The sequence below is a fragment of the Marmota monax genome, unplaced genomic scaffold (genome assembly GCF_021218885.2).
Source record: "Marmota monax isolate L192 unplaced genomic scaffold, Marmota_monax_Labrador192_F-V1.1 WCK01_AAM20220418_F8-fsc00031, whole genome shotgun sequence".
NCBI lineage: Eukaryota > Metazoa > Chordata > Mammalia > Rodentia > Sciuridae > Marmota > Marmota monax.
The window spans coordinates 8,112,229-8,140,092 of record NW_026695197.1 but is presented as its reverse complement, the minus strand read 5'-3'; the positions used below and the strand labels follow the sequence as shown (position 1 = coordinate 8,140,092).

At 34.8% G+C, this 27,864-nt stretch overlaps 1 protein-coding gene across 6 annotated transcripts in view; it reads right to left on the bottom strand.

Annotated features, from left to right (window-relative positions):
- Kiaa1328 (KIAA1328 ortholog) overlaps positions 1 to 27,864 on the bottom strand; it is a 293,544-nt gene that overhangs the window by 21,478 nt on the left and 244,202 nt on the right. For all 6 annotated transcript variants that reach the window (XM_046428260.2, XM_046428261.2, XM_046428262.2 and 3 more), the window contains one exon: positions 21,384 to 21,492. In XM_046428260.2, the coding sequence (XP_046284216.1) occupies positions 21,384 to 21,492 (109 nt within the window). The remainder of the gene's footprint in view (positions 1 to 21,383; positions 21,493 to 27,864) is intronic.

Sequence of the window (27,864 nt, the reverse complement as noted above, 5' to 3'; positions counted from 1 at the left end):
GAAACCAAAACTAAGAGGAGGAAGTGCTTGCCTTGTAAATTCTACCAGGCCAAAATGATGGAAGGTTTTCCTGCTTACTAATGTGCACTTTAGAAAGTTCAGGGCACATATGGATATGCATTTATTATGTTTGATGCTACAAACATAAACTAAATTCTATAACATAATTTGTCCTGTCTTAAATGTAAAATTATAAAACCAAATGGTAGTGTTCTGTTTTGTGACTATTTATACTTTTCAAAGAAAAAGGTAATATAGATAGATGGGTTTTGTAACCTTTGTATGAACCTATTTGGGGGAGCAACCTAGCAGACAAGACCCCCTCCCTCACACAATTTCTCTTTGTGTGTGTCACAGAGTGAGTTATAAGTAAAATCAGGTATTCTGGGATATTTTAGTGGGAGCAGATTGGGCTGGAGGTAAGGTATTCTTCTTGTTTCAGGGCCACAGTTAAAGCTGGAAGATTAGAATTGATGATAAGCTGAGCTGAAATAGGAGCTCTGTGGAAGAGACCTGAGATTCTTCCAATTTAACAGTGTATTACACCCCTCTGCTCTTGGGTTACAAAGAAAGGGTTACAGGTGAAGTGCTGATAGGCTGGGAGTGCAAGCCATGCTGGTTGGCTCTCCCAACAAATATACCTCTGATAAGGCCACCTTAACAGATATGATTAGAGTGTGCTTAATGTTATTCTTTGTTACTAGGAGAGAATAAGAACTAGTATAGGCCTACCTAAAAGAAGATGGTAAAGTAATACTTTCTTGTCACTTTATGAACTATAGTATTTCAGTGAATGCATAGTAATGACAATGTAATGAATGTAATGAAGTATTTAAACACACACATATAAAGGTAAAAAACAAACAAACAAACAACAACAACAACAGAACAGTGCAGGAAACCATATCTGATTTGCTTACTTTAATAAGCTTACTGAGGCTAAGATAATTAGGACCATTCAGTAAAGAGGGAGGAATATAAGGAAAGGGAGTCAATAAAGGAAAAACAAGTATAGCCAAATAAATACAAAAACAAGGGAAGGATGAAGTAGATGTTGATGGGGAAAGTAAACAGTTTTAAAGGAGTATTACCAAGACAGGAGGGCTAATTGAGTCATCTCCCAGTGCTCTGGCAGTACATAAATAATCCCCTAGAAAAATCCATTTCCAGTTTGGAAGAATTTAGAAAACTGAATGGCAAGGAAAAGCCCAATGAATTTGTTATTGAAATACAAGAGGTGTAAATAAGAGAGACTGAATCCAATGGAGATCGATGGGGAGACCAGGGTCTCCTGGTTCATTATAGCTGACACTGGACCAGCATAATAATTGAAACTGACCCTGGTTTGGGTCAAAATAAATGATATATGGAAATAAAGAGGAAAAAGAATGAATAAATGGGATATGTTCAAGTGAAATCCAACATTATTTTGGTGTCTCAAGAGAGGCTCAGAGCAAGAGAATAACATTCTTTTTTAGTTCAAATGTCAATGCAAACAGCACAATTCACAATAGCCAAATTATGGAACTAGCCCTAGTGCTCATCAACAGATGAATGGATTAAGAAAATGTAGTATATATACATAATGGAGTTTTACTCAGTCATAAGGAAGAATGAAATTATGGCATTTGCTGGTAAACGGATGGAAACAGAGAATATCATGCTAAGTGAAATAAGCCAGACTCAGAAAATCAAGGGTCAAATACTTTCCCTCATATGTGGAAGCTAGAGCAAATTAAAGCAGAAAAGTGGGGAGACTGGATATTATAAAGACATACAGAAGACCAGTGGAGTAGAAGAAGGAGATTGAGAAGGCAGGAGAGGAAGGATGGGAAAGGGAAGGAAATGTGGAATGAATTTAAAATCATGCTATGTGCATATGTAAATATACCAGAATGAATTCTACCTCTAAGTATATGTATAAAGCACCAATCAAAAATAAATAAAATGAGAGAAAGAAAGATCAGTAGAGGGAAGGAAAGTGGGGGATACCAAAGCCTAAAATTAAGTAAATCAAATTCCAAGCATGTATTTTTTGTCAAAATGAACCAAACCAGTTGTATGACTATAATGCTCTAATTAAAAAAAAAAAAAAGAATTAGCATGATTGCACCAAAACAAAAGTCAATGCTTACACAGGTGAAGAAATAGCATTTTCCAAAGACATCTCTGCTTCTGGAAACTGAAAAAGTGGTATGGCAACTAGCAATCTTTAGTAACATCCTCCAGGAAATATCTTTTGTGTTACTTGTAACCATGAAGATTCCATGTAATCATTTTTCCTCCTTAAAGAAGTTTTATTCTAATATATATATATATATATATATATATTTGATGGAACTTTATTTTATGTATTTATATGTGATGCTGAGAATTAAACCCATGCTAAGCAAGCACTCTACCACTGAGCTACAACATCAGTCCCTAATTTTTTGAATTAAGTTTAATACATACTTTATTCTTGTCTCACAAATAAAGATGGAAACATTTTTACAACTTACCACAATTTTATAGCAGTGTTTGTACTTCATATTAAATTTCTGTATTGCCCAATTGGAAACACTAAAACACTGTAGCATTCCTAAGGTGTGGTGTGAGAGAAACATGTACATTACTGTGGGGAGCAGTGATGTGAATCAAGGTGTCTAATTACTCTGTGGTTGTGGTGCACTTGTGCTGGGATTCCCCTGTATGAAAGCATAAGGTTAACATTTTCCTGTGCAAAAGTACAGGGTTAACAATCCTAGTGTTATGGTGGTGACATCGGCCCTTGGTCTCTCTGGGGAAACATCCAGAGATTTCAGTTTTAACCTTGAATCACAGATACTGACTCCTAGGGGTAGAAGATTCTGAACAGAGCAAGATAACCATAATGTCTCCTGTGCTGTGACCTTCAAGCTTGCCTGCTTTCCAGAAACTTTCTCACAAATAACATTTTGATGACAAAACCTATATAATAAATGTGTGAAGCCAGCTCTGGGTCATTGTTCCTCCATCAGAAGATAGTACTCACCTGGCCCCATCTTTTACTCTCTCTGTATATTTGTCTTTTCTTAATCCTTCATCACCTCTCACCGTTTCTGAATTAACAGTCATGCAGGTTGTGACACATTATTATATCAATAATCAAACTTGCTGAAAAGTCAATCTAGGTAATTTTATTAAATATACCTAATTACCTCCTGCTTCTTTCTTATTTATTCATGGAATGGCAAACACCAAAAAGAAACTTTTACATTTTTAGCTTCCAGAGATATTTCACAATTTAGAAAAACTTCATGTAGGTTTGGGGGTGCAGCTCAGTGGTACAGTACATGCTTAGCATATTTGAGGCCTTAGGTTCAATTCTCAGCATGTGTATGAGCGTGCTCATGCGCGCGCGCACACACACACACACACACACACACACTCTCTTTATCTAAAGACAGAAGTGCATAATAGTGAAAGAGAACAAGGACTGCAAGAAAATATATTCATTATAATTTAAATGCTACTGAAAAAATTCTATAGGATCACTGCAATTGTTCCAGATAAACATAAGTGCTTAAGTGGTTGCTGCCAATTAGTTAGTAGTTTCTCTAAAAACTCATAGGTTTCATGTGTGAATGAATCCTTCCTAACACTTATCACAGTCCTCTAAAAAGGATTATGGTTGGTATTGTGAGGAGGTAAATACTGGTTGCCCATGTCATACCTAATTATTATCTAGCGATTTAAATCTGACTTTAGGACTATGGGTTGATGATGGTAGCAAGAAAGTGAATTTGCAATAGTTAATTATAGGCTACAGAGTATTTCATAATTTTTGTAAAGGCTACATAAATGTATTTTTAGAAGTTAATGTTAAATACTTTATAGTATTGTTATAATTTTGTGGTATCTTTGGTCTTAAGCCTCTGATATAAAAAACTTCTGTAACAAGGCTTTTTATTTCATTTTAAAAATAATTTATTTTAATCAAATATCCAACTTAAATAATAAGGTCTAATTTGTTTCCATCATGTTTGCTATTAACCAATTCCAGACTTTCCTTATACTATCAGCTCTCTCTGTTGTGTTTCCTTTTCTTTTCTAAATAGTTATGTGAAGGAGAATTTTTTTTATTTGCTTTTTTTTTTTACCAGAACTGGCTAGTTGAAGGTCTTGCTCCCTCTGATGGGTTTTTATACACAAATACTTGAGGATATCTTGTATTTCAACCAAGAAATCAATGATAATTTGTGCTAATGAAACACTATCAGTAATGAACGTTAGCAGAGAAGTGTTTTCCTTTTTTTTGAGCCATGGGACCCTATTCACCCACATGGAAAAACATATTAGCAGAAATAATTCTTTTTAAAATTTTCTTGTTAATGACTTTCTGCCTGCAGATTTTTATTTGGACATTTCAAATGGATCAACTATGCTTTCTTTCAATCTAAAATGAGGGTGATAGAGATTTACCCTTTATGCAACAACAGGAGCAGAAAGTGTACAAAAGACTGTGAAATCTACAGGGCATGAAAGTAAAATGTTCTCATTGATATAAAAGATACCACTGAAGTAATGATATGGTGTTAAAATCCTGCCATGAAATCCGGTTTGAGTAAAAGTGACCTATAGTTTGTACATTAGTAGAAACATTTTACTGTTCAAAAAATATTTATACCCAAAGGGAGAAGATGAAAGAATTGAGGTCAGCTGTGGTAAAGCATAAAACTGAAGGGGAAAGTCCTAGAAAAGCTGTGTAGCCTTAGAAGCACCAAACCAAGAACAAAGAGAACTATGGACCTGGCTGAGGGTGGATCTTACACAAACATCACTGCAATGCCAGTGATTCCCAATTTTCCCAAATCCACACAGGGGTCATGGTTCCCAGTGGTTTCAGTGCCATTGCCAGTCTTGGTTCTGCCACAATTATAATTAGCTTGTTCATTTCCATGTTAGTGGATTACAGTTATGATCCACTCCTGGGGAGAAGCATCACCTCAGCTTTTACCAGAATCTAGTTCTTCTACTCCCAGTCCATTTCCTTCCAAAGCACAGAAGCCAGGAGTTTACCATGAGGTATTGTCAATTGGTCATTAGAGAAGTTTTATTTTAGGAGCAGTACACTCTTAGTCATGAGCTGAGACTGTGAGGATAGTAGACACAGGCTCAATGGAATGAAGGGACACTGACTGAAGATCCCCTTGGGATAGCTGGCATATCATTTCCTCTACCCATGGTAGGATGATGGTACTACTTCATTAATGGAGATCACTAAAAAATCCAAATGAAAACCTGCATCAAATGCCATCTGTGGTAAATAGTCCATTCTACAGCCAGTATGGCATGCATCCCAAGGTAAACACTTCCAGACTTCATCAGGTTAGAACAAGTGCCAACCACATGACTGTGGTGACTTCTATAGGGCAGAATTCTTCCAGGGTATAGGAAAAAGACAGTTTCCAAGAAGGAATAAGCTGAACACTCCTTTCCTCAGCATGGACTTTCCATCTTGGCTCTTAAAGTGCCTCAGCAGACAGGGTTGCTCAGAGCTCCAGAACTTTCCTAGCATCCTTTTATTTATTGAATGTACAATATCTAAAAAAATAGATAAGCCAAGACTTTTATCTTCTTTATTATATATGGCTCATGTAAGACATGTGATTCCATATGCAGGCTATTGCTTTCTACAGTTCTGTGCTGGTACTACACATAAGACTTTCTTCCTCAGTCTAACTGCTGGCTGTGATCTTCTCTTCCTTCTCTTATGGTACTGGGGATTGAACCCAGAAGTGATTTACTACTGAGCTATGTCCTCAGCCCTTTAAATTTTTGAAACAGGGTCTTGTTAAATTGCTGAGGCTGGCCTTGAACTTGTAATCCTCTATCTCCTGTCACTGAGACTATAGGCATGTGCTACCATGCCTTGTCCTGAATGTGGATGTAGCTTTCAAGTAGCTCATGTGACACAAGAACTTGAAGCAGGGTCCCTATGCTAATACCAATGCCAACCCATCTCAGAATTTCCCGACTCTCCCAAAGGAAAAATTAGACTCTCATAAAGAATAGTAATCTTTCTTCCCTTGCCTGTCAAGAGGCTTATGCTACTGGACTGTTTCATTAGGGGTGGGGGCCAAGCAAAACGATTGTGAGCTTTCAATCTTGATAATACTCAAACTTCTCACACTTCAGTACATACCCACTACAACAATAACAACAAATCAAAGAAAGCCTTATTACATAAACAGGCAATCAATGCAATGGACAACTGCCCTTGAGCTTCAAGACTAACTCGCAATCTTTCTTTCATGGATAATAACAGATTGACTATCCCTTTTCTAAAATGCATGAAACCAGGAGTGTTTCAGATTTTGGAGTTTTTGAATTTTGGAATATTTGGATAGATGTTACCTTAGAACTTCCTGACCCTACAAATACAAACATCTTAACCTTTTTTTTTTTTTTGAGTGTCATGTTAGCACTCAAAAAGTTTAAGATTTCAGAGCATTTTCTATTTCAGATTTCTGGATTGGGGATGCTCAGCCAGTATTAAGATTTATACATGGAAAAGTACATTCATATTCCCTAAAAATACACAGTGAAGACATTTTGGTGAGGAGATAGATTTGGAAGACTTAAGGCTAATGAAAATAACAATATTAATTCATTTCACTTAACTGTATATGAAGAACTTTCATATGAATCTTTTTTATTTTTAAGTTCATAAAAACTTATAGATAACACAAAATGTTAAAATGAATTTATCCACAAGAAATAAAAATAAGCTAATAAAAAATGGCTTAACTCATTAACATAAAAAATGTTAAATTTTTAAAAAATGGTATATACACTTAAATGCTTTGTATAAAAAAATGTTCAGTTGACTTGAATATACATTAACCAATCACTATTATCCACATTATTCTACTTTTCCAATTAGAAATATCTTTGCTGACATAGTTTTTGATTTGCTAAATGGCATTCTTGATACTATTACACACAATTCTGATCATTCTTTCTGGAGGGCAAGCATGCAGACTAACACAGTTGTCCCTAATTATCTGTGGGAGATTGGTTCTTGGTCACTTGTTAGTTACCAAAATCCATTGAGGTACAAGTCCCATATGTAAAATGGTATTGTATTTTCACATAATTTTAGTACATCCTCCCATATATTTTAAGTCTTATCCAGATTAGTTATAACACCTAATACAATGTAAATGTTATAGCTATTTTACTGTACTGTTTAGTGAAAAATGACAAGAGAAAAAGTGTGTGCCTGTTCAGTACAGACCCAAATTTATTTTCCTCATGATTTTGATCCAAAGCTGGTTAATTCCATGGATGAAGAACCCCCAGTTACACATGGGCCATTGTATATGATCACCTTTATTTAATGTGACTGATGACCTCAATTTAGACTTCAAGATATTATTTTTCCTTCCTATGTCTTTCTCTTGGAGTCTTCCTTCTAATAAGATCTTATGTTTTCTAGGTAGGATTTCATTACAAAATTTTAAAAGTAAACCTTCAGTAAATACATGTTCATAAACCCAAAAGGGTCCCTTTTCACCTGGGAAGGCCAGTGCTTTCCCTGAAACTACTCTGTGCCATACTATAAATGACATGGTGCTAAGTTTGCTTATAGACTTACCATTTTAAACTACTGACCAGCATAAACCCAAACATTTCTGATAAGAATTTTAAATCATGTTATTACGAAATCAACTATGTCATTATTTTTTGAAAAATTATTTCTTCATTGTTTTACTTCCTAGTGTTCAAGTTTGTCTGAAATCAGGAGAGAAATTTTGAAATCAGGAGACAAATAGAAGCCTGGAAAACTTAGGTTCAATGCAGTCAAGGTACTTTTTCAAGGTTGTGCTGTTAGTATGTGGTAGATGAATAGATGAATCCACATCTTTGGACTTTAATTCTAATACCCTTTTCTCTAAGCCATGCTTGTCTACATTGGAGGATTAATGAGAAAACCAAAGCAGTAAACAAGCTGCAGGCCAAAGCAGAGGTTTAGAAGCTCTATGACAAAAGATAATAGAATGGCTAAGCAAAGCATATCTGATATCCTCAGTGATACTGACACTGTCTAAGCAATCAAATCCCAGTGCAGAAACCATGTTGACACTGCTCACAATTGACAATCTGCTGTCATGCCGTCTGGAAATCCCCTGAAAGCAAAATGTTTTCCAATAGTTACAAGATGGGAAAACCTTCTGCTAGATAAAAATGTTAAGGAAGTTCAGGAAGTGAAGAAAACTGGTAGAAACTATATGTTTTGTAGACCTGGGGAAGACAAAAAGGGAAATACCTGCCTATAAGAACTGGTAATTTAAAAGGAAAACATTCAATTTATGATCATTCATTCATCCATCCAACAAATATTTATTGAACGTCAGACTTGGCATTAGCGTGGAGATATAACAATTGATTTGGCAAAAAAAATTCTTGGGCTCATAAAGTTCATATTCTATGTGAGGCAGGAGACAGGGAGAGACAGATAATAAATACAATACACTAATAATATATTAGAAGGTGACAAATTCTTTTAGGAAAGTTAAAGCAGAGAAGAGAAAGAAAGGTAGAAAACATAAGGGATGATTTCCTTACGAGTCTTTCTCTTGTTGCTTGGTGAGAGTTTTCTTATAGATGATGAGTTCACATAAGTCTTTCTAAAAAACTGAAACAATATTTCTACATCTCTATGGTAATTCAATACATGTATACAATGTACAATAATCAAAACAGGGTAATTAGCATTTCCATCTCTTTAATCATTTGTCATTTTTATGTGTTGGAAATTCCATAATCTTTTTTAGTCATTTTGAAATATTTCCTAGATTGTTTTAACCACTAGTTACCCTCTTGTGCTAATGAAGAACTGGAAGTAATTCCTGCACTCTGTTTTGGTGATCCTTATTGAACTGCTTTCCATTCCCTTTTTATCCTGCTCCTTCTAGTATCTTGTGACTTCTATTCCTTTCTGTTCTTCTATAAGACTAAACTTATTAGTTTCCACGAATGAGTGAAAACATGTGGTATTTGTCTTTATGTGTATGACTCATTTCATTTAACACAATGAATTCCAGTTCCATTTATATTGCTGAAAATAATGGGATTTCATTCTTTTTTTACGGCTGAATAGTGTTCCATACATACATTTGCTTTATCCATTCATCCACCGAAGGGCATTTGGGCTGATTCCATATTTTGTGAAGAGTGCTACAATAAACATGGAAGTGAAAGTATTTTTTGGTTGTAATGATTTCATTTCCTTTGGATATATACCAAGTAATGGAATTGCTGCATCATATGGTAATTCTATTTTTACTCTTTCATAATGGCTATGCTAATTTACATTCCCACCAAAGGTATATAAAGTTCTCTTTTCTTTACATCCTTATCAGTATGTTTTTTGTCTTTTTATGATAGCCATTCTAACTGGAGTGAGACTTACATTTCTCTGATGATTCATGAAATTGAACATTTTTACATGTACTTGTCTTCTTTGGAAATAGTTCTTCAGTTTGAGATGTCGACCATTTGAAATGTCAACCATCTGAGATGTCTTCTTTTGTTTAGTTCTTTAGTCCATTTTTTTTAAATTGGATTTTTCAACCTTTTGAGTTCATTTTATATTCTGGATATCAATCCCTAGTCATAATAAGCCCTTGATAATATTGAAATCATTGAGATGATTAGTTTGAAAATATTTTCTCCCATTCTATAGGTTGTCTCTTCATTTTGTTAATTTGTTCCTTTGCTGTGCAGAAGATTCTTAGTTTGATTTAATCTCATATGTCTATTTTTTACTGGTGTTGTCTGTACCCTTGGGGTCCTATTTTGAAAATCATTACCTAAACCAATGTCTAGAAGCATTTCCCCTAGGTTTTCTGGCAGTAATTTCATAGTTTCACGTTTAACCTCTAGATATTTGATCCTTTATGAGTTGATTATGTGTGATGAGAGGAAGGGATCTAGTTTTATTCTTTTGCATATGCACATCAATTTTTTTTTTTTTTTTGCCAGCACTTTTTACTGAAGAGACTGTCTTTCTTTCGCTGTATGTTCTTGGCAACTTTGTCAAAAATCAGTCGGCTGATCTATGAATGTAGATTAATTTTGGGGATTATCTGTTCTGTTCCATTGGTCTATGTGTTTGCTTCTGTGCCAGTACCACACTTTTAGTTACAATAGCTTTGTGACATGTTTTGAAGTCAGATATTGTGATGCTTCCTACACTTTAGTTTTATTTTTTCCCCTCAGGATCACATTGGCTACTCTGGGTCTTCTGTTGTTCCATATGAACTTCAGGATTTTTTTGATTTCTGTGAAGAAAGTTTTGGGTATTTCGATGGAAAATGCATTGAATCTGTAGGTCACTTTTGGTAGTATAATCATTTTAATATTGATTCTTTTGAATCATATCTCTTCATTTCTTGGTTCCTCTATAATTTCATCAGTTTTTTATATGTTTCATTGTAGTGATGTTTTACTTCCTTGGTAAAGTTTATTCCTAAATAATTTTTTTTTTGTAGCTCTTGTGAATAGGATTGTTGTCTTCTTTTTCTTTTTCTTTTTTTTTTGTTTGCGCACCATTTCAGCTGGCTCATAGGTCTTCTCTCTTTTTCAATAAGTTCATTATTGGTATATGGTATATAAATATGATATTCTTTTTTTTAACCTTGACTTTGTATCCTGTAATGTTATTTAATTCATTTATAAGTGCTAATAATTTTTTGATGGAGTATTTAGTTTTTTCTATGTATAGAATTATGCATTTGCAAATAGGGATAATTTAACTTATTTCGTCAAAATTTAGATGTCTCCTTTCTTTCTCTTTCCTAATTGCTCCTGTTAAGACTTTCAGTACTATATTAAATTAGAATGGTAAAAGGACATCCTTTATTATTACTGATCTTAGAGGAAAGATTTTCAGCTTTCACCCATTCAGCATGATACTGGATATGGGTTGTTTTCATATAGACTTCAGTATTTTAAGGTATGTTATTTCTACACCTAATTTGTTAAGCATTTTTATCATAAAGGGATGCTGAATCTTTTTTTGTGTGTATGTGTGGTATTGGGGATTGAACCCAGGGCCTTGTGCATGCAAGGCAAGTACTCTACCAACTGAGCTATCTCCCAAGCCTGGGATGCTGAATCTTATCAAATGCTTTTGCTGAGTTTATTGAAGTAATCATATGGTTTTTGCCCTTCATTCTGTTGATACTAGATTTACTGATTGTATATGTTGAACCATGCTTATATTCTCAGAAAGAATTCCACCTGATATGGTATAGGATCTTTTTGTCACCAGTAGATATGCTCTGAAGTCTATGGGCTATGAAGATGTTCCCTAGGTCATATGGGGCATGTGGAGGTAACATTTCGGCTTGTGGTGCTGGTATCTATGCCCCTTGAAATGTAGGATGTAGGGGAGAACTCCAAAGGATCCTGCAGGTTGAATACAGGTACTGTTGAGATTTATAGCTTTGGTATCTGTGGCCCTCATTTTGTAGGGCATGGGTGGAAATAAGCCCTTGGTCATACTGAAAAAGCTTTAGTGGGGACAAGGCTTGCAGTGTTGATAGTTATAATCCTAGAGCTGAAGAACACACATGGGCCCATCCCCTGGTCTCCAGGGACAAGCCGAACAATGCTGAGGCTTTTTGCACCAGAAACTGTAGTCCCAAGGTCATGAGTTGGGAAGAACTTTTGTAAGTCCTTCCAGTCAAGTGCAGGTGCTGGAACGGGATGGAGCCATTGGCAGCTGCTTTCCTGGAGTTACAGGAATAAACCAGGATCAAAAGCTCCTGATGCACGGATATGGTTGAAGCCAGGACTCTGTAGCAGTGGCTACAGTCCCAAACTTTTGGGGTGAGAAGAAGATCTTCTCTAACTTCCATGGGACAAACATGGGTGGTATTCAGGCTTGAGGCTATGGCAGCCACTGTTCTTGAAGCTGCAGGATAATGAGGGTGGTGTCTTCTGCTAAGTGGGGTATGAATTCTGTCAGGGCACAGGGTTTGACTGCCAGCACCTAGGTCAAGATAGTGTCTAGCAGTGGCTGTTAACAATGGTCTGAGTTCTGGGTGTTTGGGGGAGGTCCAAAGTGAGTAACTTCATTGAAACAGAGGAGTCACTTTTAGACCAGCCAGTTCCCTGAACTGGATTTAAAGCTTCTAAGCACTGTGGAATTCTGCATTTAGGTCTGTTAGTCTGCTGGTATGACTGAGGTTGTTGGTACTTTCTTGCTTACTTTTGCAAGGAGCACCACTGGTGAGCTGGTATTGAAATTGTGAATTGCTCTGTCTCTTCTCTATGTTGCCTTTCCAACTCTTCATGCTGTTTAGGATTCCCATCAATTTGCTAATTCCAGAATTGTTCCTGTCTCATTCTTTTGAAAATACAGTTTTTTTCTTTGTCGCCCTGATTCTTCTTTGCTGAGTCATGCACAGAGTACCTCTACTCAGCCAACTTCCACATAAACTTTCCATACAAAATTGTGATTAAAAAAATTAGCCTTGATAATTTATCTCCAATTTCAATAATTTAGATTAATAGGTGGGATTCTTCAAGGGCTTTTTCATGTTTTTTTCACTATAGGCTTATTAATGTATCCTGATAAATCCTTAGAGAGAGGATGACAATAGCTAAAGAAAAATGCTAATGCAGAGGAATAGGCCTGGGATTAGGGATGGGGCAGAAAGAAGAAAGGTAGAATGTTGATATGCTGGGATTAAGCAGTGAGAAGATGTGCAACTTTGAAGTAGGGACTTCTAAATATGTCTTAAGACCAAGTGTATCACAGTCAATTTTGAAAATCAAAAATGCATTATCACTGGGCTGGGGTTGTAGCTCAGCGGCAGAGCACTAGCCTAGCATGTGTGAGGCATTGGGTTGAATCCTCAGAACCACATAAAAATAAATAAGTTGTCCATCTAAAACTCTAAAAAGTTTTTTAAAAAATGCACATCACTGCTGACCATTCCTAGCAATCCTGATTCAATTAATCTAGGGTGAGGCCTATAAATAGGTATTTTTTTTACAAGAATTCCTATGGAATCTCAGTGTGCAAACAGGTTTTATAACTACCACTTGAAGGCAATTAAACCCTTTCAGAATCTTTATAAAGGGCTAATATTGAGGACAAAATCCATTATTAATAACTTTAGGAAGGTCTTAAGTGAACTCAGAAACACATGTCCTAGGAATATAACATTAAATCTTAGCTATCATCTAGCCAAGGATTTTACTCCCCCACCCTCCTTCCCTATTTAGAAGAAAAACAAATGAAGGGGTCATCTTAAGACACTGGAAAAATTTAGTGAATTGCATGAAGAAAATCCCTTGAATGCAGGATCATTTATGACTGCTTCTAAACCACATCTTTGCAGAGAAACTGCCACTCAAGTCATTTGTTGGAGACGTCAGTATCATTCAGAAGCACTATTCTAGGTGACAAGACTTTGTTTCCTACAAAGCAAGCTAATGTTGAAATGCCCAGTATGGCTAACCAAGTTAAAATCTTTGCACATAAGGGATTGGGCTTAGCATGATACAGTCACAGGCATATTTGTAATACAAATATAAATACAAAAATACAAACCAGTTGTCCTCCTCAGGATTGAACCTAACCATATGCCTAAACTTTTATTAGGTTTGAGCCTAGAATCACAAGAGCAAGTCCCAAATTGTTTTTTATTGCTTGTGTGATCTTGGTAAGTTGCATGATAGTTACTATTTAAGAGGCACTTAGTCAAATACTAGGATAGTGCTGAGTACTTTACATTCACTATCTTGGTTAATCCTTATGATATGCCTATGAGGAAAATGTTATTATTCCCATTTTATAGATTAAATAAAAGATTTGCTCAAATCACATAGCTAACATTTAAATCCAGGCCTATTAACCTAGGTGTTATAATTATTATACCTGGGCTCTTAATTGTTCTATAATTGCCTCTTAGAGCTTTATGTTTTCATGATTGTGATGATTACATTAGGTAACATATAAAATAATCTTTATAAATAAACTATTCAAGTAAGAATAGTAAGACGTACCCACCAAAATCTTCATGAAGTTAAGGGGATTTTATGACCTTGGAGCAAATGAACAACTCTAAAATAGCATTTCATGGGGCTAAAAACTGTGAAATGATAGCAGGGACTAGCAATACTGAACAGGTGTCACTAATCAAAGAGTTTTCAGAGTTAAGTAGACACACCAAGGAACCATAATCTTCACCTTTGCTGAGCTGACAAAGAAATGCACTTTTGGGCTGGGACTGTAGCTCAGTGGCAGAGCACTTGCCTAGCATGTGTGAGCTAGCTTGATCCTCAGCACATTAAAAAAAAAATTAAATAAAGGCATGCTGTCCAACTACAACTATAAAAGAGATTAAAAAAAGTGTGTGGGGGGGTTGCAACTACTTGGAACAAATATTAAAATTTTGAATTTTTTTTCAAAATTTGAAAAAGCACTACAAATATGTTCCCTTTGTTTTAACTTAAAATATTGTTTTTTAAAAAATTCTGTTAGCAATATATCATTGTTGTGAAACATTTGTAAAATATAGAAAAGCATGAAGAATAAAATAGCTCCTTATGAAAATTTCACCAGGCACTTAGGCCTGTAGAAAGATTTCCTGAAGCCAAGGTCTAGAATTCTGTGTAAGTGACTACTTATGAGAAGAATGCCTTGACAGGATTCCTCAAGCTGAATTCATTTCTTGGAATTATGTTACATCTTTATTATTGCTACTTAGCCTATTTGTTTCTACTTCCTAAATCTATAAAGCAAGGGTGTTCAAGAAGTATAGATGATTATATTAATGGGTTTTTAAGAGTGAGAATTACAGTATCAGCAAATCATGGCTTAACTAAAAGCAATATCTTTTCATTAAACATGAGAATTTTCATGCAATCAACTGTTCTTGGTGGTAATGGAGTTGCTGTCAAGGAATTCCAAGCTATCAGCTTTACTAAATGAAAATTCTTCTGAATAGCTGGGCTTTTCACCCTTCTGGTTAAACATGGAAGACAGATTTATTTATAACTGTATTTTCTTTTACATATTTAACACCTTCTTTTCTGAAGTTTATACATTAGTCCTTTTCATTGTCATCAATTTATGAACATAATGTCATTAGGTCTTGTATTATTTTATTATTTACAATATACTAAAAATGGAAAAGTTATAGTTAATGCTACTTTGTGTATAGTGTATAAGGCAGAAAAAGCTATAATGATAGTTTTAGGATCTGGTAGTGTACATTTTAGGAAATTCATTTTGAAAAGTTTGAGAAGAAATTCTATCTAATATTTTGAAACTAATTTTTAATAGTCATTGTAAAATCTTTTTTTAAAATATTTTTTAGTTGTAGTTGGACACAATACCTTTATTTTATTTATTTATTTTTATGTGGTGCTGAGGATCGAACCTAGCGCCTTGCACGTGTGCTAGGCAAGCATTCTACCACTGAGCCACAACTCCAGCCCTGTAAAATCTTTATAATAATATTTAATTTGTATGAACACATAAATAAATATATCTCCACATGCCAAACACAATACTTGGCATACAGTATGCATTCAGTGAGTAACAGCTGAGTATCATCAGAAGTAGTCATCATTCACATGCTTTAACTAAACAGAGGAGTGGGGTCTGTTATTCAAACTTACCACAAACCCCTGCAGAGGTCTGGGGTTTTAATTTTGCTTATTCCTCTCTGCCACTCAAAGAATAACACATGATTATTTCCTCTGCTAGGCATATGAGAGAATCTGGTTTGGGTACGTGACACCATTTGTGTACATTAGAGGTAAAAAGAAAGTTTGACTTTGACTTTAAAAAAGGTTTTGTGATACTGGGCACAAATGCAAGAAAATGTTGCAATTGGGCTGTTGTGTATAAATGAACCACAGAAGCTTCACTTGCCTGTAGTTTCTTCCTATTCAGTTACAGAAACAAATTCCACTGCTTAAAGCAAGTTTGTGTGATTCACACCCTACCAGAATTTGATTATTTTAGTGTTCCTACTACAGAACCAAATCTCAGTTTTAGGAATAATAGAAAATGAAAAAATACTGAAATTTAGGATTATAAAACTAGTTTTGCTAGGTGTGGTGGTGCAAACCTATAATCCCAGAAATGGGATGCTGAGGCAGGAAGATGGCAAATTCAAGACAAGCCTCAACAATGTAGCGAGACCCTCTCACAAAACAAAAATAAAAAAGGACTGGGGGTGTAGCTCAGTGATAAGAGTGCCCTTGAGTTCACTATCCAATCTCTCTCTCTCTCTCTCTCTCTCTCTCTCTCTCTCACACACACACACACAAATAAATAAATAAAATAAAAAATAAAGAAAGAAGCAGCCATTTTCAAGTCTTTTCTGCTCCTTTATAATGACCTTTGCCAATTGCTCATTCTCTCTCAGTTCTCATTCTCTCTGTTAAATGGGATACTACTTACCACACAGGGTTTTGGTACAAATTAAATGAAATACTGTATGATAAAAGCATTTTTAAAATCTGAAGTACTATGCTAAGAACTGTGAATAGTAATTATAATTTTGGGTATTATATTTCTATTCTATTTTATAATTTATATTATTTTACAAGTAATTTATTATTATAATAAAAATATGTCACTTGTGTAGGTTTGAATCTTCTGGCAGCTTCCAATCCAGAATTTTGTTGCTGAGATTAACAAGTTTACTCTTATAATCAAGAAGAGCATATTTATATGATTTTCCTTTCTCTTCAATCTGAATGGTCACTGGCCATGTGATGTGGGAAACTAAATGGTGCCTGAACTGCTCATGGTTTTTCATCTTGGAGTATCATCCAGAAAGTAGAAAGAGTAACATGCAGAAATGTTTTTCTTCATATCACAGCCAAGGATCCAAATGTCACATGTTGTTTTAGTATTTTGAAGGCTGTGCTATCATAAATGGTGGTGGAAGCAAATGGATTTTCATGTCAAGTTACTTAAGGTAAAAATAAGCAATGACTGTTTTCGAGACAGAGAAGAATTCTTCCAGCCTGGGCTTGGGTGAGTACGGCACCAGGTTTTTGGGCCTGGTGCTTGGATGTTAGCCTCAGTGGAGCATGAGGATCTCACAAGCCAGCATGAGGCAGCATGTGTACAGTTGCCTGTAAGCATGGCCATACACAGGCCATTAGACTTAATAATGTGCAACCTTACAGCAAAATTTTCAAAATACATTAAGCATATGGTTTGACAACAAAGGACCAAGATCTTTAAAAAAGAACAAGTTAAACTATTTTTAAAGCCTCCAAATAAGCTATCAAGTCTTCTAAAGTATATATTCAAATATTTTCTAAACCCCCTCAAGAAAAAACAGGCTTTACCAAATGCTCTCCTGTCAATAACTCAAAAAAAAAAAAAAAAACTGTTGATACTTCTGTGTTGTGTTAAAAAAAGAAAAACCCTAATCTTTCTTTAAAAAAATTTTTTTTGAAAAGGCAAAGTGCAATTCCTAGAAATAGGCTAAATTCTTGGGGTTGCAGCTGTAGCTCAGTGGTAGAGCCCAGCATGTTTGATCCTCAGCACCACATTAAAAAAAAAATAAAATAAAGGTATTGTGTCCATCTACAACTAAAAAATAAATAAATAACTTTTTTTAAAAAAGAAATAGGCTAAATTCATTTTCAGTTTCAAGAATTCACTAGTTGGGCATGATTTGGAGAGATTTGCCTTTCTTCCTTCACATCTTACAGAAAAAGGGATTGCAAGAGTACCAGCTGTAAACCCTTTTGAAATCATGGAAGAGCAGAGAGAAGAGGCCTTAGTCACCTTCTGGTTCAGAGACTGAGAATTTAATACTGCTACCACAGGCCTGGTGTTTGCTTCTGCTTATCAGTTTGGAACAATCATTATTATTTTGTCATAAGACTAGAAACTTGATCAGTATTTTAAAAAGTGACTCCCAAAAGATACTACCTACATTTTAATATAATGTGTATCAGATCTACATACATGAATAGAGAAAGAAACCAGCAGAAAAATGATATACAGCTATAATAAAACTTATTTCCCAGTCCAATTTGAAATAAAAGATATAAAGATCCAAACTACATTAATGCAAAGATCTGTTTGTTGCAAGTATACTTTTTGATTAAATTGGCATACATCAAGTACAATTAGAAAGGTTATTTATATCAAAGAAATACATAACTCTGCATCTTAATGTGGATGACAATTACAGTTGATGGTTGCTAATTAACACGACTTCTTTTGCTTGGGTGTTAGATATTTCCTTTATTCTTGATTGTTAGCAATGGACATACCTAATCCTGGAAGGCACAAAAGGGTTAATTATCAGTAACATCTGTGCTCATAACACATTAATTTGAGAAGCTAATGGTAACCTGCTCAGGTCTAATTACACATTGGAATTGATTTCACCAGTAGAACTGGTAAACTCTGACTTAGCCTCATGGCAGCAAAGGTATATATTCATTCAATTTTCTTTCAGAGCTGAGGCTCACCTACCCACCAGGTATTTGAAATGACAGGAAGAAAAGTCCTTCCCATCCTCTCTCCAGGTGGAGTGATCTATGTGGTGTTGCCTAACCAAGCAGAAGTGAATGGCACCGTTTAATTCAGTCCCACCACCCTCTTGTGCCAAGATGACCATGGTCCTTACTATCCTTGTCAGTTCAGGAGTATGCAGTTAGTGCTTGAAGCTGGATGTGAAACGGAGAGAAAGAAACATTGCAGCTCTTAGCATGGAAGACTGTAATGCCCTCTTTGCTTGTGCTGTAAATTACATATTTATTTTGTTAGCATGAGATAGATGAATATTTCTACATACAAAGGTGCCCAGCTAAAATCAGGATAAGTGATATTAATGTCCTATGGTCAGTATTATTGAACCTCGAAAGCAATAAACTTTATGAGTCGATAAATATTACATTTGCAACATAGTTAACATTCCTTTACTGTCTCTAGCACTTATTACACATTGTAACCACAAGTCTACAATACATTATTCATATTTGGGGTGTCACCAAGTGATGGATTGCTGTAGGAGCGGCTGTCCTTTAAATAAATCAACAAATAAAAATGCAAATGTTAACATTTTCAGCCACAACTTTTTCCATCTTGAATGGGGAATGAAAATTTCACATTATATTGACAGCCAGCAGAGAGAACAATTAACAGCCTACACTATGAATGAGAAAGATGACTCTGCCATGCCTGTTTTTTTCAGCTGTACAAGGAACGATATTGGACACTTCCAGGTGTTTTCAGAGAACAAAGGAAAACCTATTTCTCACCAGCATCTGAACTACCGCATCCTCTAGTGCAAATCTTAAACATTCTTGGAATTTTAGGGTGGATGGAAGGCTTTTCCTCAGGGTCTCCTCAGTTCCTTCAAAGGTTTGTTAGGAGGAAGAATCACAGGCATTCCTCTTGCATTACACGTTTGCACATAACTGAAAAGTAGTCTATAAAAAAAGGCCTTTTGTACACTTTGCAATAAGAATGATTCAAATACTCCTGATTCTGGAGTCTGCAAAGCACCCACTGGGCCTTCCTGGTAACTGATTTTCATACTATTGAATCTTGTTTTCAACTCTGCACCTTGTATAATAGACCTATAATATGCCATTGTGCATGTCTAAGGATAAAATTTGGTGTGCTACACATTGTTTTATTTAGCCAAATGCTCATTATTTATACAGCTTCTGAGAATCTATATTTAGCTGATCTGTAGCATCAAGGACTAAGAGATAAATAATCATTTTTAAAAGTCTATAAATGTGAGTCTTCACAGCAATTTTAACCTGGGTTTGTAAAACTCTATAAAGTTAATATGGTCCATTCAGAAAACATGTGCTGAGGGTGTTTTACAAAACCCTTACAGTGAAACATTTTATTCCTTCTTTTCATGCTTCTCTTTAAATTGAAATACAATCACCAAAAATATATTAAAAATGATGTTAAAAATCTCATTTTAATCTCTAACAGTAGTAAAACTGAGACTCAAAATGTAGATCATCACCCCTCTTTAATTCTAAATCTTCCAAAAGACCCCCTCAAAAGGAGAGCAAGATGGAAATTCTTCGAGCACAAGCTTCCAAGCACAGTGTTAAGTGGTCCAAAGAGGGAGTCCCAACAACATTCCAGAATCACAACTCCTTGTGGGTCTTTGTGGGTGGCCACCACAATGGGAAACTGTCATTGCCAGCTGTCACAAAAATATTTAAGATTACGAATCTGGAGTCTGAAATGCTGGCTCTGCATGTCCTTTTATTGGATATGTAAAATTAGACAAATCACTCAATCTCTCTTATTCTCAGTTTTCTAATTTTTAAAATGGGGATGATAATAGTACCATCTCAGAAGATTGTGAAGATTCAATTAGATAATACATTAAGGGTCTTGGCAAAGTGCTGGTGCACACAGTTAAAATAGCAACTATTATAATTATCCTGTGTGTTAGAGTCATTTCTCAAAATTTCTTTATGATGCTATGCTTACTCTTCTGGCCCCAGAATTAAAGGCACAAAAATATGAACCATTTGGTTTTTAAGGATGCCTAGGTTTGGCTTTTGTGGAATAGTATTTCCACTGAATGTGTCTGGAACACAACCCTCTAGAGGAGAAAGAGTTAATGCTTCTCTCCCTTCAGAAATAACCAAAAACCAAAATAATAAATTTTACAGTACACTTTTGAAATCATTGGCCTTGAGACCAATAATTTAAGCATTTTTACTTTGAAATTCCAATGGACTGTGAATTAACTACAAATTAAGTCTTAAACTTAATATTCATCTAATAAAATGTTAAGAACATAAGAACTCAAAACCAATCAGATCCCCAAGGAAACATAAGCCAAATCCTTCTGGTACTGATGTTTGTATAGTGAGCTTTCAATGTAAATGGGAGTTGGATTATTAGATATGATAAATTTAAAATAATGTATTTCTTTCCCTGACCCTAGAAATGGCTGATCAAATGATAACCCTCCTAATAGTACAAGTAACAATGATATACTTTTAATTAATACAAAAGCCACTATAATTTTCAAAATTAATTCAGTTATAGTTCCAATGTATAACTAACCCATGATAAACTGGAAAGGATCTACTGCTAAGCAGATTTTCTGATGAAGGATAGGATTAATTTGGGTATCTTTAAAAATTCTTGCTAATTGCCATGATTAATTAAGAAAGTGCATGTACAGAGAAAAGAATTCCATGTGGCTTAATATGGCCAATTCCATATTCTTTAACATAAGGATTTCTCTATTGAGTAAGCGCCACTAAGAACTGTCAAGATTTTTCCAATCACTATTTAAAAAAACATCTAAGAAGATGCTCTCATATGGAGAATGTTAAGTCAAAGAATCCCTGAAACTTACCGGGAAGCATTGTGTTGGTATGATGATGGGGCTGTGGCTACAAGCTCCTTTTGGCTTCCTGTTTGTATAGGAGATGTGGAAGCGTCTTTTCTAATTCCTATAATTGTCCCTGTATGAACAAAAAGGAAATAATTGAACATTCAATAAAAAGAAATGAAAAGAAGTCCATTCTGAGTAACAGATCGGATATTATAGATATTTCCAAGTTTCAAAGACCAGGATATCCCCCTAATCCCCAAAATGGAACAATGCAGATAAAAAAACCTCAAGTTATTTTGTTTTTGTAAACATCAGAGATCCAAAATGCCATTTTTTGCTTGTTATTCTTTCCACATTTTTTAATTGATGCATTTTTAAAAACTATACAACTTCTGTAATAATAGATTAACTAGAGGTTTTGTTATTACACCTGATTGCCTATCATATTCCTGCAGATTTGGGTTTACTGTGAAAATGTCCAAGAAGGTAGGTTGTTTTTATATTGTGCTCTTCGACTATCATAAGAAAGAATCTTTTTTCTCTTTGCCAGATCAGAAAATTCCAATACTCTGTACCTCCTAATGCTCCAACTTATAATAATCCTCTTCAGAAGCTTTCAAGGTAAACATAAATCTTGGAAGTCTTTTTAAAGAACTCCAAATTGGGCTACAACATGTTCTAATTAAAAGAGATGTTCAATTAACTATTCACTCTGGGCCTCAGGCAGATTCCTAAGCAACAGTTTACCTTCCCAAAATACTGGCTGATTTGGTTCCTGTTTCTTTCTACCAAACAATGTTCAGTTGATAATTACTTTTCTCTTTTGGAGTGCTAAATGAAAAGATGATATTAACAGAAAGATTTTTTTGTTTTTATTTTATTTTCTATTTATTATTTTCCAAAAACCACAAAATATCTCTGTCTTTATCTTGGAAGACTACAAGAATCCCATTCACAATTTTCTTCTGGTTCCTGGGAAACTTTCCCAGAATGCATTAAGAAGTTATTTGGATAGAACTGGAGAACATCATGCTAAGTAAAATAAGTCAGTCCCCAAAATCCAAAAGCTGAATGTTCTCTCTGATATGCAGATGTTAAACACAAAAAGGGAGGGTGGGGAGGTGAAAAACAGAAGTTCATTGGATTAGACAAAGAGGAATGAAGGGAAGAGGGGGGGAGGGAATAGAAAGGACAGTAGAATTAATTTGAAATAATTTTCCTATCCTTATATATGAATACATGACCAGGAAAACTCCACATCATGTACAACCACCAGAAGAGGATTCTAATTAGAAATAGTTATACTCTGTGTATGCTAAAATGTGCTCTACTGTCATGTAAAAGAACAAATTTAAAACAAATAAGTTATTTGGCAAGATTTCCCTCATTCTTTGAGGAAAGAGTGAGTAACGAAGATGGTTTGGGAGTGTTGGGAATTCAAGACCTTAAATGCCAAAAGCAGAGTATACTAACTATAAGAAAGGCAATAGTTTAGGTGTGACCCGAGAAAATCAGGCCTGGAGCAGGCCAAAGTCTTACATTAGTAGAGATTATCATAAATGATGATTATTATCCTTGGTATTCAAAAGTCATATACTTACAACCAAATATTCTCTATTATGGGGATGTAAAAGACCATCTGTCTAAATGTATAATTCAGTCCTCTTTGCATACACAAACCTCAGGATCCTTCACCCAATCCAGCACCTATTCATATTAGACATAATGTACACTAGTCCATAGAGTGCGTTCAGTCAGTAAATATCTACTGAGTACCTATGATAGGCAAGGACCAGTGCCAGGATTAAGCTCAGGCTTTGTTTATGTGGAGGGGAAAGAAGGTGTGAGACTAAGGAAATGAGACAAACATAGATAACCTAAGGTAGTATAGGGTAGTAAGAATAGCTAAATCAGAGTGCGTGGAGGATGAGCCAGACATATACTATTCTAACACTCTCTCTCTCTCTTCCCCCCCTTCCATCCATCCATCCATCTGTCTGTCCATCCATCTTTTCAACAGATTCATTGGGGTATAATTTGAATACCATAAAATTTACCAATTTTAATTGAATAGTTTGATATAGTAAATTTATATATCTGTAAAAGCAGAGCCATAAGTCAGTTTTAAAATTTTCTTTTCAAGATACTTACTTAATTTTACAGTAGTTTTGGAATATTTTCTCCTTCAAAAAAGCTCCATATACCCATTTGCTGTGGATACTTAGTCTCTGCCTGGGTCTGTTCTTACCTCCTCCAGCTCTCTCTATAGTTTTATATTTTCTTTGAATTGTTTGCATCTGCATAAGAATTCTGCTATTTTATATATTATAATATTTTCATACCAAACTTACAGAAAAGGAAAAATAAAAGAGGATTTACATGACTTGTCCAAGGTTACAAAGCTATTAAGTGATGGAGTTGGAATCTATAACCAGGCAATCTGGTTGGAGAGTTCTCACCATTACACTATGCTGCTATAAAAATTATATGAAAAGTTTCAGGAATTAAGAAGTGGAAGAGATCAAATCTATAGGATTAGGGAAGTTTTGATGCAGAAGGTAGAATCTTAATGGGAAGGAATAAGGAGCATGGAATTTGAAGCAGAGAGACTTATATTAGCAAAAGTAATAAATTAAAAACCTCAAAGCTGAATATTTAATCAATTCAGGAAGTATTTATTAAACATCACTATGTCCTTATATCTTGCTAATGATTTTAAATGTATTATCATTAATCCTTGTAACAGTCTTTAAATTATATTATTGTCCTCATCTTACAGACAAGAAAATAGAAACTGCAAAGGTCAAACAGCATGTCCAACACACACAGCTTGTAAAGATAAAGCTGAATTTTAAATGTAATCAGGTCTGTTTGGCTCTCTATCACAGATTTCTAACTATTAGGTTAGATGGACTCAAAAATATAAAACAAAATAGTAACAACAAGAAAAACATCCAAACTGATCTCTGGATAGAATAGTCTTGCAGAAGATTTTAGAACAGAGTACAGCAGACAGTACGAGGCAGATGAAGAAGTTCACGACTCCCACCATCTGGGCAGAATCCTGGGTGATACAGGAGAAATTAAGACAGGCAAATAATAGTGAAAACAACTGAAGGATTTGTGGTAAGAGGAAAGAAGAAATGTCTGTTAGTGATAGAATCTAAATATCTTCCAGTCACTACAACAGAAGATGTGAACATTAATGTCTTACCTTTTTCTGTTCTGATATTTCATTGATATTTCAAAAATTGGTTGAGACAACTGACATTTGATGGGGACAATCTAAGAAGAAAATCTGAATGAGAGGCTAGGAACTTTTACAATATATGGATATATTTCAGGAGTGTGTGAATACCTCATAACTGTAGGTACACCAATCTGTATATATGTGTTCATTCATTTTTTTCTGTGGAAAGGGACCATAGCTTTCATCAAATTCTGAAAGCATATGAAACTTCCAAAAGGTTGAGGATGTTTACTGTTAGTTATAGGTCAAGTGTAACTATTTCTTATTCTTAAATTTCTAAGCTCTATTTTTTAATAAGTATATCACAAATTACCTATGTGCATATTCATGGAACTATATATTCACACATGTGCATACATACAAGGACAATACAAACTTTTTAAAAACAAAAGTACTGGAAGAATATTATCCATTAGGCTAATCAAATCATGTATAAATACATATATAACAAATACATGAGACTACATTAGTACTCATGTAAATAAATATGAACAATTTTTTTTGCATACACAGATGCACTTGGACACAATGGTTCATGTCCTATTTTTATGTAGCTGAGTCTGTTTGCTCCTCCATCAATCAACATCACATGATAAGACAAATTTTTTTTTTTGAGGCTCAATGATTAGAAATCTCTTGTTTCTGGTTTCTTTGTTTTATTCTGCATCCTAAAAATAGCTAAGCCATATTACATATTCAGTTTAGTTTAAAGCATAAATTATAAAGAAAATGCCAGAGTAAACCCTCCCCAGATCAGGAACACTGGTCACACCTCCTCTTGTCTCCAGGAGTTAGCCACTGTTCTCATAATTATTCCCATTTATCCTTTTATAGTTTTAACACTATTGATTTGGCAAAAAACATGGATTAGTTTTGCTACTTTTGGACTTTATAAAAACAGAAATATTTTAAACATTATTTTGAGAGTTCTTTTGCTTAATATTGTCTGAAATGTTTATCTATGTTGATGGTTTATGTAGCTGGAGCTTTTTTCTTTGCTATATACTACTCAATTGTATGTACTGCTGACTTTCTAAACATCTATGCTGCTATTGATGGATGTTTTAAGTAATTCTGGTTTGTGACTATTATGAAGAATGTTGCTGTGACAGAAGCTACCAGTTATCCACAAATATGCACTTTTTCCTTCATCCTGGGTACACAGCTAGATTATATTTCCCAGTCCTCTTTGTCATTGTGTGTGGTCAGGTAGAAAACCAGTGGATGTTATATGTGCCACTTTGGGGGCTGTCCTATAAAAACCTTCCATGTGTACACTTTCATACTGTTCTCCCTCCTTGCTCACTACTATATAGCAGGGTCAACAAATATTTTCCCCATAAAGGGTCAGATAGTAAATACATTAGAATTTGTAGGCCATATGGCCATTGTCACAACTATTGAACTCTGCTATTGTAGCACAAAAGCAGCTACAGACAATACATAAACAAATGGGCACAGCTGTGTTCCAATAAAACTTTACAACAATAGTCAGCAAGCCAGATTTGGCTCATGGTCCAGTTGGCTAACCCCTGTGTTACCGCAATGCCCAAGGTGATCTTGGAAGGCACCAGAAGTGGCTGAGCCATCATTCTTTGAGGTGCTATCAGTCTGCCCCCAAGCTGGAACTGTTAGAAGAGAAGGAAATTTTTGTTCTTTAAGAACTGATTTTTTTTTTGTCCACTTATTACCATAGCTTAGATTGCCCTAAGTGAATATAGCTGCTATGAATATATCTGTAGGCAAATCATTTTGTGTATAAGATTCTATTATAAAAACCTGGGAATAAAATTACTGGATGTAAGATATTTATTCTTTATCTTTAATAAGCAGTGCCAAATTTGTTTTCCAAATGAGTTATATGAATTTATACACTGAATAGCAGCCAGCCATTGCTGGTATTTCTGCTCAATTCTATTCTATTGATCTATAAATCTCTCTTTATGCTAGTACCACATTATTTTGATGTTAGTAGCTTTATAATAAGTTTTGAAGTCAGAAAGTGTGAGTCCTGTAACTTTCTCTTTCAAGATTGTGTTGGTTATTCAGAGACCCTTGCAGTTTTGTATGGATTTTAGGATCAGGTTTCCCTTTTCTACAAAAAATATTGCTAGTGTTTTGATAGGAATTGAATCTGTAGGTTGCTTTGTGGAGTACTGCCATCTTAACAACAGGGAGCCTTCAAATTCAAGAATACGGAATTTCTTTCCTTTTAATTAGGTCTTTAATTTCTTTCAGCAATGTCTGTACTTTTCAGTGTGTGAACCTTGCATCCTTGCTTAAATTTATTTCCTAGATATTTTACTGTTTTGATGCTATTATACAAAAATTGTTTCCTTCAGTTTATTTTCAGATTGTTCGTTATTAATATATGGAAATACAATGTTTTTTTGTTGTGTTTGTGTGCGCATGTGTGTTGAATTCTATCCAGAAAACTTGATGAATTCATTTATTATCGCTCACAGTTTTTTTTTGTGCATTTGCTAGGATTTTCTATATTCTTACATATAATCATGTGAGATAGTTTAACTTCTTTCTTTCCAGTTTGGATGTGTTTTATTTCTTTTTCTTGTCTTTTGCTTTGGCTAGAACTTCCAGTACATGTTGAATAGAAGAGGCAAAAGTGAGAACACTTGTCCTATTCCTAAACGTAGGGGGGGAATTTCAGTCTTTCACAATTGAGTATGATCTAGCTATAGGTTTTATTTATAGGCTCCTTGTCATGTTGAGGAAAGTCTCTTCTATTCTTGCTTTACTCATCATTTTTTTTCCACGAAATAATGTTATATTTTGTTAAATGCTTTTTCTATGTCAATTGAGGTGATTGTGTGGTATTCCCTTTTCTCCAGTAATCAATTACACTGCTTTTGAATGTTGAACCACCTTTGAATTCTTTAGCTAAATCTCTCGTGGTCATGATGCATAATCCTTTTAACTCACTGCTGCATTAAGCTTGCTTCTATTTTCTTGAGAATATTTTCACCCATATTTATAAGTGATACTGGTCTAGAGTTACCTTGTTGAATATTTGCTGGGCCTTGGTATCAGTGCCTCTTAAATAAATTAAGATTTATTCTTTCTTCTGTTTTATGCAAGAGTCTGGGAAAATTTTTGTGTTAATTCTTTTTTACAGAATTCACTAGTGAATCTATCTGGTCCTGGGCTTGTCTTTTGTTGAAGGGTTTTTGATTACTGATTAATTCTTCTCTATTGTTATAGGCCTATTCAGATTTTATATTTACTGTGGAGTCA